The 13,977-nt window shown below is 45.9% G+C and overlaps 1 protein-coding gene and 1 long non-coding RNA gene across 4 annotated transcripts in view; both read right to left on the bottom strand.

The window, feature by feature from the left end:
* Positions 1 to 1,209: 1,209 nt before the first annotated feature.
* ANKRD11 (ankyrin repeat domain containing 11) overlaps positions 1,210 to 13,977 on the bottom strand; it is a 192,683-nt gene continuing 179,915 nt past the window's right edge. For all 3 annotated transcript variants that reach the window (XM_081868368.1, XM_081868370.1, XM_081868369.1), the window contains exons 10-13: positions 10,495 to 10,593; positions 10,239 to 10,382; positions 8,987 to 9,079; positions 1,210 to 5,643 (exon numbers count right to left, since the gene is read on the bottom strand). In XM_081868368.1, the coding sequence (XP_081724494.1) occupies positions 5,458 to 5,643; positions 8,987 to 9,079; positions 10,239 to 10,382; positions 10,495 to 10,593 (522 nt within the window). In that variant the 3' untranslated portion in view covers positions 1,210 to 5,457. The remainder of the gene's footprint in view (positions 5,644 to 8,986; positions 9,080 to 10,238; positions 10,383 to 10,494; positions 10,594 to 13,977) is intronic.
* LOC309345364 lies at positions 12,112 to 13,972 on the bottom strand. The gene is made up of 2 exons (XR_014158209.1): positions 13,041 to 13,972; positions 12,112 to 12,947 (listed from the first exon to the last, which is right to left on the bottom strand). It is a non-coding gene; the product is annotated as an uncharacterized lncRNA (long non-coding RNA).

Below are 13,977 nucleotides of genomic sequence, written 5' to 3'. Positions count from 1 at the left end.
CCACTTAAGAGCATTTTCTCCAATGCTTAATCCCAGTTCAGTCCTCACAGTTCCTTTGAATTAAGTGGAGGGGCCACTAAGTGAACAAAAAAAAGGGGGTGTTCCAGGTGATGCACGCCTGGATCCCAACACCCATTTTTTGGTTATAGAAGTTAAGCAGAGAAGCCAGCATTAAGACCTTGAAAGGTGAGTGAGTCAGGCCAGCCACATCTGGTGTCTTCATGGCTGAAGCTTGCATTTTTCAGTAAAAGCTTGTTCTATAGATCTGGCATTGCTCTATTCTTGAAAACTCAGGGAAGGTTTTACAACATCAACACACAAGGCGGCAGCATATATCCAAGGCTGTGCATTTAATGTGGTATAAAAGGGGCAGGGGGAAGAACAGAGTTGGATCCAGACTAAGCTAGTTATGCTTTAGTCCCAATGAAATCAAGTGGCAAGTTAGTTGTCCAACTTTGGTTTCAGTGGGGCAAAGTATGGATTAAACCCACATAATTTGCATAAATACAAAAGGCAGGCAGGAAATTGTTTGGGTCAATACTGATGGATGTACTGGATGTGATGAGTCTGTCCTGCAGCTGGGGCTACACTAAAGGGCAAAGGAAACTGCATTTTACAGTCAGATTCCTGATCCTACTAGCACAGTAATCTACACTGATTGGCAGCACCTCTCCAGGGTTGCAGGCAGGAATATTTCACCGTCTTGCCTGGGGAATGAGCCTGGGATCTTCTGCAGTGCAGAGCAACTAGTGCAAGAGAACCCCAGCTGCCCACCCAAATACCTTTGGTATCTTCTAGAATGACACAGGTGAGATTTTACCTTGCCTGCCCAAGATGGTATGTTGTAGGAGGGAGAGTTGAATCTTGGGGATCTGGCTTCAAACCTCACTCCAGACATGGACTGATTCTATCCCTGTCTGTATCTGTAAAAACGGACATGCATGAGGACTTAGTAGTACAAGAGTATGTGGAACACTTTGCCCAAAAAGTCTGGATCAGTCATCGCCAACCTGGTGCCCTCCAAGTGTTCTGGAATGCAATTCCTATCAGTCCCAACTCCCAGGGATGATGGGTATTGTAGTCCAAAACATCTGGCGGGCACCAGGTTGGTAAAGACTGATGCCTGGGTACACAAAGAAGATGGTGTTCACCTCTTAAACTGGATGCAACACTAATACCTCGGCAAAGCTGGAGAAATTAAGAGCCCAGTTGTTGTTTTTTTTATAAAAATTTATTTATGAACATTATCTCTTGAGGGACAACAGTATCTCTGCGCTTCTCTCTGTACATGCAACTGTAGAAAATAACATCTGTATTCGCTTTGTCTCTTTCCGCAGGAAGTTGTACAGCTAAAGGACAGTTGTGTGGTGGCAGAACAGGGGCCTCGGCAGCACCAGCACCACCAAACAATATGTACACAAACTACATTGTAAAAAAAGAGTAAAGTACATTGTTACATTACAGACAACGCACTCCGCCGCTGTTTTAAACCCCACATTCTACGCAAGTCACACTAGTACAAATAGAAGGTTGTGAATTGACCTGTGAGAGTTATTTACATGTATATACACTGTCTGGTAGAAGCCTTTTAACAAGGAGGGGAATTTACACTGAAGTCCAAATCAACAGAGTGCATGTGTCGGAGGGTGTTATGCTCGTGCTAGTATCCTGGTCTTAAAATTGAGGATTTTAGAAAGTCTTTCCATTCACGGATATAAAAAATAATAATGGGGGGGGGGATGTCAGGGCCTACACTGTGACTCTGTGTGGTTATAAAGGAAGTTTCTGAACAGGGCAGACTAGCTAAACCAGCCCTTCCTTTCCTTAGCCACCCTGGCTGTGAATGGAGGACAGTGCAGTGCTTTTAAGTTGTTCCTGTGGAAACACAGGGTAAAAGCGGCCGGCGTTTCTTCCAGGGCACAGAATGTTCACTCTCAAGGCTCTAAAGCGTCAGAACACAAACGTTTACAGGCAATGTGTCTCTCGCACACAGACACCCACCATGAAGGACCCAAACAGTCCAGTAAGCAGCACAAAAGCAGTTTGCTAGGGTGAGAGCAAAGGAGCTAGAGGTAGGCATGAAAAACCTGTGTGTGAAGGATGGGTATATGTGAGCCAATCAGCAAGGGAGACGTATGTGGCTGAGGTGGCATTGGCAGGAGATGCCATCTTTGGGAAGTCAAGTCATTACCCCATCAATGTTAGAGGCTGCTCTCAAAGCCCCAGAATTCTGACCAATGGTGAGTGAGAAGGCCATTTGGAAGACCTCCTTGCTTAGGGTAAGGGAATCGCTAGGTTAGCAAATGTCTTCCACAGCACCTGCCACAGCTACTGCCATGCCTTTAAAGCAGCAACAAACAATTCAGAGGATGCAACTGTCGTGATACTTTTAAAATATCATATGCACGTGAAAGTAAAATATAAAATAGTCTTCCTGGCCTGTTCTGTGTATAGGTTTTGGGTTTTACTTCTTTTTTTAAATGCCAAACTGGCATCTATCTGCTAGATGGTTTTTCCCTCCAAAAGGTTTAAAGGAAGATGGGTTCTCCTCCACTAAACTGTATTTCAAAAGGAACCTTTGCTGCTAAGGCATGATGTGGGACTAATGGCTTGTTAGCTGCCTGCCTGCCCCTTCCCTGCAGTCTCCTAAAATGGTTCACAGATTATCAAGCTGCCACCCCACCCAATGACTCAAAGTAGAGAGAGAAGCAGTGCCAAAGGAACACCTGGCCTGATACAAATTATTTTTTAAAAAATTGGGAGGAGTGGCAGGAACTCCTACCAATGTGGGTCAGCCAAAGAAGAGGAGGGCAGACTGACCAGGCACTGAAGAGAATGGCTTTTAACATCAACAAGCACTTTGCTTCCTCTCACATAGTCACCAGGGGCTAGTGTCTGCACACCTAAGAATATGTAACAAGGACTGGGCATGATCAAGTAACCCACATTGCAACACTCTTGCTGCCTGCCTTAGCTAGGGGATTTACACTGATGGAAAACTGGGGAGCAATGGGTTCTCTTCAATCACAGAAGATGCAAAGAAGCAAGGTCTCTCAGAAAATGTCACACACCAGCCAGAAAGTGGGCCTAGAGCTCAACTTAGCTAAACCAAAAGACCAATAAAATGATGCTCTCTGCTAACACAGGAACCACACAATGCAAGGCATTCCTCCCCTCCCCCACAACACAACATGCACTTTTCCTGAATGGTGAGGATTTAGGAACAAGTCCTTAAGCTACAGAACCACAAATTCCTCAGCTTGCCTCCACAAAAATTTCCCTCTGTGGGAATATAATCTTTGCTTCTCTAAGCCATCCTCTTGCCCAGAATATGATTGACTGGTGGCTACACATCTGGAAGGGGCTACATAGTGTGCCACAGATACTCAACATGATTTTCTGCAACTGTTCAGAGTACAGAGGCAAGGCAACATCAGAAGGCAACTATGGAATAGGAAACACCACAAGCCCACATAACACCTTCTGACGCAGTTCAGGAGAAGGGGGTGTATTTTTAGTTCTGTTAGCTCAACTCAGGAATACTCTGGCCTCATCTTGTGCTCCAAGGCAAGAGTGGCAGAGCCCAAACTATCAAATCGCAAACCACACTTCAACCTGCTGACCACCAAATTAGCAAGCAATCCAGCAGGCCTACACTAACAATGGGGGAGCCACATCAGGACAAGGAGAATGCCTGCACTGAACTTCCCTAATTTGAAGTTCTGGCATATTATCAGCAACTCGTACCCTGAGAAATGTTGGGCCAGAAACCTCTTCAGTGAAGAGGAAGAGATGTTGGGGCTTACAGGGCCCCTTGCTTTGCATGTTTGCCTTCTCAAACAGCATTTGAGGCTGGGGACTGCTTCCAAGCACATCCTTCTGAAGCACCTGTGTCCTTTTGTCACAGCTTCAGGCTTTGGTTTGAGAAATGGCTTCGGCTGCTCTCTCTCCCTCTCATCCACTCCCCACCCTCCCCAGCCCACAGGGGCCCTGGTTCACTCCATCCTGTCATGAGGAGGCAGGACTCTCACAAGTCTGAATGTGCAAGGGCCTGCCTTCTCATCCCTTTAGACCCTTCCAAGGCGCCCCTGTTTAAATATGTTATGTAGCTGCAGATTCTGCACAGAAAATGGGCACCGGGTCTTTGCTCAAAATTCAAAACGTGAGCGTAAAAACATAAGCATTTGGCATGCTCTGCTCTTGCCTGTTTTGCAGGCCACCTGTTCCACAGGATCAACAAGACCACATCCCTCACCCCTTTGGCCTCTGTATTGGTGTGTGTTGCTTTTCCCTTCCCTGGGGGTGAGCAGTGGGAAAGGGGTGGTGGTGGGAGGGTGCTGCCTAGGGTGAACTATACATACAAAGGTAATTTTAATTAATTTATTTATTTCTTTACACATGACTGAAAGTGATGTTACAGTACATAAGTTATTTACAACTGTGCAGTAATGTGTTGCAAAATAAATTATCTAGAAGGCAGCAAAAGTACATTGTTAATGAATATAAAAACTGTACAGCTTTTATGGGATACAATTTATCTTTATACGAGTATTGGCTCTTGTAGTGTTTTATCTTTTTTTTCAAGTTATGTTCTCAGAAAGAGAAACAAAATGCCCAAGATTAAAGGAAAAATATATATATTTATATATATTTATATATATATATATATAAACCATACGGATTTTACTCCATTTAAAAACTGAATTGCAAAGTCCTTGCTCTGCGCCACTTATTGTACAGGGTCAGGTGGCTGCTGCCTCCCTATGGTTTTGAAGGATACCTGGAGCATGTCCTGGGTCTCGAGTCCAGTGGCCTGGCCCTTGTCTGTGCCACCTCCAGGGCCTGGCTGAGTGCTCTCTTCTTCTTTTTTTATCAACTTATTTTACTGTGGCCTGGATGCAAGAAGAAACCAAAGAACTCTCCCATCCCTCCCCAGAACCCACCTACCCCCACAGTTTTGCCCTGCAGTTTATCTGAGGAAAGATCCACCCACAGGCAAATGGGGGGCGGGAGGAATCAAAGCGCTTGAAACAACTGCTGTGATTGTGAGTGTGTCAACAGCCCTGGTCACCTCCCTTCCCTGTTTGGCAGCCGATGCAGCACAGAGGGGGGTGTCTCAGGGTTTCTCTTGCTCCTTGCTTCCATCGGTCTCTCTCCTTCCTCCCTCCAGTCTGGTAAGATGCTGCCGTGCGCAAGCTGCCTGCCTTCCGAGACAGCAACCGGTGTGAAAGGAGCTGCCTGCACCTCACCTTCCCCTGCTCCTGCTGCCTGGTGCGCAGGGAGACAGTGTGAAGAAAGTGCCATTGATTTTCTCATTGATTTTTTTTCCTTCTTCCTCCTTGTCTGACTTGGGATTCATCAGCAAGCGGTTGGGGTGTGTGTGAGCGCCTGCACCCATCCTCAGGGGGCACCCACCCATGCCAGTTTGCAGTGAGAATGTCTCCAGGCTTGGTACTGTCATGCCGGCAAGAGCACAAAGTCATCGTTCACGTCCACCATTGGCACGTAGAACGAGGGCACCTCGTTCACACAGAGCGATTTGTGCCCAGCAGGGTCCAGCTCCTGCACTTTCAGCTGCCACTCCATTCGCTGCACTGCATTTAAGGCCGCTGCTTCATGTTGCTGTCGCATCAACAGGCACGTCTGGACCAGAAAAGAAAACCAAACACAATTAGGTGGGAGTGGAGCATTTAAAATGCTGGTGTTAGCCTGAGAACAGCCCAGGACCAATAGAGCAGGGATAGCCAATCAAGGGCTCTCCAGATGATGTTGAACTACACCTCCCATCAGTCCCAGTCAAAATGTTCAAGGGTTAGGAGTGGTGGGAGGTGTAGTCCAGCAACATACTGAGGGCACCATCTTGGCTATTCCTGTGGACTGACCTCTTGATAGAGATCTTCTGGGGCCCCAATTTCTGTTTTTAGCTATCTGTTGTTGAAGATGTCTCCATTGCACTAGGGTTTGGGCATTTAATTATTCCGCTGTTAATTCCTGCTTTTCTGACTGCTACTTTTTACTGTTTTATTCATCAGTGTTTTCTTGTAAGTTGTGCTTTTCTATTGTTTCATTTTACTCTTGTAAAAGCAGAATGTTAACCATAAATAGGATCCAAAGGCCAAGGAGCTCATTTCAGAGAGAAACTAGGTCCTCAGATAGTAGCTGCTGTGTGAGGAGATTCTAAGCAGGCAATATGATCTCTCTTCTTGGGCCAATTAAGGATGAAATAAGGAAAGGGCCAGGGATAAGGCATTCAGTCAATTTTTAAAAGTAATACAGCAGGTTATTAAATTTTAATTGTTAATGCAAGTACTTATAAAAGACAGCAGGCAGCAAACATCAACTCAGAAGACACATACATTCTTCTCTCACACACAGAAGGGCATGTCTCATCACAGATGGTGCCTGCTGTGCTGAGTGTGTGCTTCCTCCAAAAATAAGGAAAGAATGCTGCTTTCTTCAAAACTATGAAGTATATATGCAGGTTTAATTTATTAGAATGTCTTTTTTAAATCAGGCAAGAGCCTTGACAAATTTTCAAGTTCTGAAGAAAGGGAGAAGGCAGCAAAAAGTAAGTGGCTGGTGATGGAGAACATACGCTTGGGTACAACTGACTGAAAACATTTACATTACTGATAAATAGGCAATGAGGCATTAGCAAACCTGGGAAATGAACTAAAGAAAAGCAAATGTTTTTTAGTTTCATGAACAGACTGTTATCAGAAATGTAAACATTTTCAGTCACTTATAACCTAGTACGTTTTCTGTACATTTCAAAGTCTAATGGAAAAAGCAGCTGACTGTATGGGAGGGAATCAAAGGAGTTGTGCCATTTGCAACTGGACCTGCTTTTTGCAATGCTTACCGTATTTTTCGCCCTATAGGATGCACCTTTTCCCCTCCCAAAATGAAGGAGAAATGTGTGTGCGTCCTATGGGGCGAATGCAGGCTTTCGCTGAAGCCTGGAGAGCGACGCACCAACGCCTCTCGCTCTCCAGGCTTCAGGAAGCTATCCAAAAGCCCCCACAAGGCGGAGAAGCGCTGCTTTCCCCACCGCCAGCCCCACAAGCTCGGGGGACAGCGGGGAGGTGGAGCGCACCTTCCCGCTGTTCCCCAACCTGGTTAGGAGGCTGGCGGTGGGAGCTGCCTGCATCCCAAAGCCTGGGGCGAGCTAAGCCACGTGCCCCGGGCTTAGGGAAGATATCCGCAAGCCTGGGGAGACCGGCGCGACTTCCCGCCGGGCTCCCTAGGCTTGCGGATAGCAGCCTGTTCTGGGGGCTGGGGTCGGGGGAAGTTCGGGCTTCCCCCGCCCCAGCCCTGTGCCTGGGGGGGGGAATAATTTTTTTTCTTTATCCCCCCCCCCCCCGAAAAAACTAGGTGCGCCCTATGGGCCGAAAAATACGGTACCTGAAAGCCTGGGAGCAGGGAACATGAACTGTGGTGTGCCCTCTCCCCCAGAATTGATACCGTTGGAGTTGTGCATGTCAGGCATCAAGAAAGAGGCCTCCTGACTCAGAGAAGGTGGACGATGAGCAGCTAAGCGAACTTGGCAACCCCAACAGAATAGTTTAAGGGAGAAGATAGGATGGGAGCAGAGGAATTGACAGTGAAGAGCCAGCTGAAACACCACCATATGAGAGGGGCATTTGGAGCAATGGGCCCTGTGAGCCTGCTCTTCAATGGAAACAAACACGATAAATAGGGGATGAGTATGCTCAGTCTACCTGGAGTACGGCACAGTGAGATGTGGACTTATTGTAAGGTTAACCTCAAATGTTACCAGTTCTCGGGAGTGGGAGTGATGCCGAGGCACAACCTCCAAACCATGAAATAGAGGCAAACCTCAAAAGATGTTGAAGAAAAAAGCATTCTGACTGTCAGATGTGAATCATAATGTATTTCAAGTGTACCCACTCTTCATCTGTGGCAATAATACCTTCTTTATTTCTTGGATGAAAAGTATCTTTGCATTTTGGAACAGCACATGAAAGCTCTGCTTGGAAAATATGGAAACCTTGAGTGCATCATACTTTTTCCGACACGGAAGGGCCCAAAGGTTGTTACCACAGCTCCACAGGCTACTGGTCTGTTTCTGGGCACAATTCAAAGTGCTAGTTATGACCTATAAAGCTCTGAAAGGATTAGGTCCAGGCTATTTGAAAGACCATATTCTCCTATACAAACCTGCTGGGGCTCTGAGAGGCCCTTTTCTCAGTCTGCCTACCTCATAGGCACACTTGGTGGGGATGTGGGAGAGAGCCTTCTTGGTGGCTGCATCCAGACTTTGGAACTCCTGTCCTGGAGCAGTTAGACTGCCTCCCTCCTTGTTGTCCTTCTGCTGGCAGGTAAAGACCTTTTTATTCCAACAGGCTTTTAGGAACTGACTGTTTTTAAGGAAAGCGCTGGTGCTGTTATGTTTTTATTGTTGTTATTTGTATTTTTAATAAATCTTTTTATATATTGCCTTAATTCTATCTGTGTTTAATACTTAAATTTTCTATTTTTTTTTCCATTTTATCTGTAAGCTGCCTACAGTCCCAGTCAGGGTAAAATGTGGGATGTAAATAAATAAATAAATAAATAAACACCTGGAGCTGCCTTAATTTTTTCCTGCATTGTTGGGGGTTGGACTAGATAAGCTTTTGGGTCCCTTCTAACTCCACAATTCTCTAATTCCAGCAGATGCCAGCTGGTTTGTGTCCAAGTTAACCATGCTCAAAACCCACAGCACCTTCAACTGGGAAGCATCAGATGCACTGTGGAGATGTTCTGTGATGACAATTATTATTGCCCCACCCCCACCCTTCTGGACAGATATCACTCCACATTTCAGGCAAGAGGGCCTACTTCCCAAGCAGGCAACAGCAAGTGGTAAGAACCAACTTGCTTCAGAAGAAGTCTCTATTTCCAACCCTCTCTACTAAAATGCAAGTGGGGGGGGGGTCCCCCATAGACCTGGTGCTGCCAATGCTTTGGCTTTACTGCTCACCTTCATCCGGTCATACTTGTCATCCACATCCTGTAACCACGAAATGAACTGGCGAGCATTGAAACGATCTCTGACGGATTTGTTTTCATCTCCCTGAGACATAGAATGAAGGGGAGTTTAGGAGAGGCAAACACAGACCAAAATAAGTTCTGAGCTCGTTTTCTCTCTCCCCCCCCCCCACCTGCTCTCTCTCTCTCACACAAATATGACTCACTACAGAAGAGTCTAAAGCATGCAGGTGGAGGGCCTTCTACTTTTGCAATATTTAAGGAGTACACCACACCATTCAGCTGGTCCTTTCGAAGAGGATCTCCCTTGGATCTTTCAAACTGGGATAATCAATGTGATGCCCTCCAGGTGTTTCTGGACTACAAATACCATCATGCCTGACCATACTGGGTGGGGGTTATGGGAGTTATAGTCCAACAATATCCAAAGGACACCATATTGACTACCATTGTTTTAAACAAAACCCTCACCCCTCCAGCAATGTGGCACCAAGCATCTTCCTTTCTTAGTGTATGTATTGGGAACTGCTGAGCTCTAAATCAGATGAAAAAGATCAATACGATGGAGAGCTAATAAATTTCCCTTATCCTGCCTAGTGCATGGGGACCAATGTCTGCAATGCAGCACTTGCTTCCCACTGAAATGACAGCTTTATGGCAAGCAAGCAAAGCAGCTGCAAAGCATGTGGCCAGTAGGAGGTGCTGGTGTCATTGCTCTGTTCAGCTGCAGCCACTTGTAAATTCTTTTCTTGCTGCAAAGCAACACAGGGTGCTCAAGTCTGACTCATTTACAGCTCCAGATCTTTGGTATTTGCTGGTACTAAAATTATTTTGGGGTCGGGAAGAAAATGCAGGTGGAGAACAGAACTTCAGTTTCCACAATCCCAGAGTTGCCCAGCATTTCTTTTTTTAATGTAAAAGCTCTGAAGCAACATTATTAGCTTAATGAGAAGATGCCATAAGGTATTACAAAAGCAAACACCCTGTGGATAATTTAGCGTTGCTCACCAGGAGATACCTGCTTGTTCTCTCTCTCTCTCTCTCTCTCTCTCTCTCTCTCTCACACACACACACACACACAAATACTTTTGAATAATTATTCAATCCAGCCAAAGCTACAAAAAGTGCAGATTCTTTTGGGCACAGGCCCAATGCACGAGTGATGAAGTCAGAGCCACCTTGGTGAGAAAAGCGTCATCTCTGCCTCACCCACTCATTATCACCATCAGAAGACGGGCCCAGACCTGATTTTCCAGAGGCATGTTGTACACCTCCGAATCCAGAAGCATGGTGCATGCACTGAAGGGCACTGCTTGATTGGCTATTGTCCTTGCTGCTCGGCAATGAACCCTCAATATCTCCTGTTCACATGACACAATCAGCTTCTCCTGGAGAGAGGAGGACAGAGTTACCAAGGAGCAAAAGGCACCCCTGCTCCTGAAGGGTAGTGGGGAGGCCTGCCCCCCAGCAGCCTTTGGACACCTAAGCGTTTGCTGTTACCCGCTCAATGCTATGCTGGAGGCGCAGTTTGCCACGGACCGCTTCCTGCTGCTTGAATAGCTCCTTGAGGGGATCTGCCAACGATGGAGGGGGTGCAATCTGAAATGTAGAGAAAACAGAAAAAACGTCACAAAGCCGCAGCACCTTCAGCCACCACTTCTGTTTCCAATGAACAGATCTGTTCACATTCAAGCAGTGCCTGGAGCAGTCTTAAGTTTCCTGCTGCTGCAGTGAGGTCAAGACCCAGCCACAGGCATCCTTGCTCCAAACAGAGCTTTGTTTACGCAGCAGGACACAGCTGGGTCTAGAACTCTCATGTACTCTTCCTGTTCACCTTTCAGGCAGAGACATCCCCTCCTCCCAAATACACCAAATGTCTGGCTGTTTATGCTGTGGAGTAGAAAGCAGGGAAGCGGCAGCTCTTTGAACCAGTCTAACAAGATGCAGCTTGGAGTGTGATTGCCATCTTGCTCCTGCAGCAGACAACATATTCAGCAATTTACACCCAGCTCTTGCATGCAGGAGAATCGCCAGGCTCCCCTGAGGGTTCAGTCCGGATGCTGGTTTTTTTCTGATACTCTAACCAAGAAGCTGTTAATCATTTATGTGGCTTTGGAGTACACACTTTCCAATCCATACCTAATTTATCTCCATACAGTCCCCCTCCCGCCCTTGATCCCCTTTACACTAGCATCTCCCAAAGTTAATATATAGTCTCTCTAAGGAGGCACAGAGAGCAGTTCTGATAGTTTGCCACAAACAGCCTGCTTAAAATCAATAGCCAACTCACATGGGGTCTCTTGTTGCAACTGCTTCTTTAACTTTGAAGGCTTGGACAGTAATTTTCTTGGCTTTGGGATGCCAACTTTTGTTAACCCCTGTGCTACACAATAAGAGGTGAGAGCGGAGAGGTTCCCCCCCCCCCGCATCTTGTAGCTGTCCCCCCGCAAGGGGCCCCTCTCCATGCTGATTTTGCAAAGAACAGAAAACAGTGAGCTGAAAACTGACTGCTGCATGGTAAAGCAAGGAGCAAATGCTGCCGCCCACACACCAGCTGATTGTGATGCTTTCCACAAGCACACTTGTAAGGAATTCAGCTCTACTCTGCACGTCGTAGTTCAGTATTTGTCTATTAGCTTCCACAGGGTATACAGGCCAACACAGCACTGAGGCCTGAGTTCAGCTCCTTTAGAGCCTAGGAGTCCATTCCTTCCCAACAGATGCTTTTGTACCTGCACATTCCCCTTGTTGCAGAGCATAAGGAATGTGCTAAGAGGCTGCAGAATGCCAAGTTGGAAGCAAAGCACCTACAACATTGTTAGCACCAAAGTTTATTTCCCTCTTTCAGACAGGTCAGCTGATAAGCAGAACCTACTACTGTGAGCTTTGTTCCATCTATTGCTTTAATTTCCTCCTTCTTGTACTCAGATAAATAGGAAAGGTCCTTGCCATTGACACTGTCCATGGGTTTATCTGCCACAGCACTGTCCACACTGGCAGTGGTGGCTCACTAGGGCTTCAGACAGGGTTTAAGAGGCGGGGATTGAACCTAAGACCGTTTTGCATGGGCAGCATGTGCTCTACCTGGGTAGTGATCTTTCTTTTAAGTATTAAAAAAATAATAATCCAGTTCACATGGTTCTCAATAAAGGGCTGATTCAAATAGGATCACAGGAAGCTGCTGTCAAGAAAGAGAATGGTGGGGCAGATTGGGGCCTAAGTCAATCAAATGCAAAAGGGTATTTAAGATGCCTACCTGAGCAACTGTCTCTGGATCGCATTGGGGAGAGAGACTTAAGAAGCTGAGCTGCTCTGCAGCTGAGTTCCCTTCCCACCATCAGGGATGCAGACTAGAGTTTCTATGAAACTGACTATCCTCACTGCTTACTTGTAAGTCGATCAGAACAACTATAGTTTAGTGAATAGGTTATGGTTGGTCCAGTTTCAGAGCCACAGTGCTCTGGTTTATTTTGTATACTGCCTTGACCTTTTGCCTGCTTTTTTATTTTTAGTAAAGTTTCATAATTTGACCAATCTAACCACTTAAGTAAGTGTGTGTGAAACTTCAAGCTTAGGATCAGCGTTGTAAGAGATGAGCACACTCTTCTGAGGTCTGGGAGAAACTTGGGGACTGTGGGCTGCCTTTACATTCTGAGTAGCTTATAAGGAAACTGTCTGGAAAACATAAGGTGTGTGGGTCTCAGCGTTCCTGGGTTTCAGGAAGTTTAGAGGGAGAGAAACGAGGAGGTTTAACAAACTGAAGAATATTGTCATCTTTCTATGCTCCTCCCGATGGAAAAATGCAGATGGGGACAGATATACCCCTGCTTTAAGTTATTTACATACTGTCTTCTCTTGTATATTATTTACTACAAAGCTCGATGACTAAGCTCTTTAGCGACAAAACGTCTGATTACTGTAAAGCACTGAACCACAGGTATATCACAAGTGGACTCTTTATTACTGGGTTTGCAATGGTTCAAGATAACATCTATTTTGGAACAAGAAGAAATGAGCACTGAACCACTGATATATTACAAGTGAACTCTTTATTTACTGTGCTTGCAATTATTTAAGATAAAACCTATTTGGGAAAGAAACTACTTTTGCTATTTTTATGGACGTTTGTTGTTTGTTTACGGATAGTTGCCTTGGTGATATTATCTTGTGTCAATTGCAGTAGTCATTGCATCACCACCCTGTTCATTGTTTTATTGTTAGAGACATGAGTAAGCAGATTTGATCTTGGACTACAAAAGCCCTGCTTTCTCCAGCAATTTGAGTATGTAGACTGGACCAAGGAGTGCTGGGTGCACTGGCTCATCCCAGGTCTCCTCCTATCTGGGCTGCAAAAGTAAGTGGGAGGGTGGTGGCAACAACTACAGGAGTATAAAACCTACTGGCATCACTGCAGGGTTGTTGTCTTGCAACTGGACAGGTAAAGGGCTTCTCCACAGATGCTAACTCAGTCTTGTTTACACAAACAGCAGGCAGCTGCTGTCCAGGTTTTCAGGCAGGGGCCTTTCCCAGTGCTACCTGAACCTGGAATCTTGTACACACAAAGCAGGTGCTCCACCACTGAGCTTTCTGAGTTTTTCCTTCCTATATACTCAAACAAAGACATGCAGAACTTGCATATGTCTGTGCTTAATTGCAGATCTGCTTTCAATGTCTAGAATGCCTGATTTGGGGTTTAGTGAATTTTAATTCACATCCATTGGTCTGCACACACCACAAACAGCAGCTGGTCCGCCAGTGCCCAGGGATGTGTGATGGTGGCTCCTTCCTCATATGAAGTGGCAGCAGATCCGAGTGCACTAGCACTGATTTGGGGGCCTCTGCCAAGGTAACAGAGTTCGGGTATACCTTCTCCAGGGCTACAGCATGCACTTGTGATACAGGAAGGGTAGATATTGCTGGTGGGATTGGATTTTTCCATGCTAGCACGGTTTATAAAGACAGCAAGCGGTGTAAGGTTACTCA

Source organism: Podarcis erhardii (genome assembly GCF_964252035.2).
Source record: "Podarcis erhardii genome assembly, chromosome: 7".
Taxonomy (NCBI): Eukaryota; Metazoa; Chordata; class Lepidosauria; order Squamata; family Lacertidae; genus Podarcis; species Podarcis erhardii.
The sequence above is the reverse complement of the archived record's forward strand: the minus strand, read 5'-3'. Positions and strand labels throughout refer to the sequence as shown.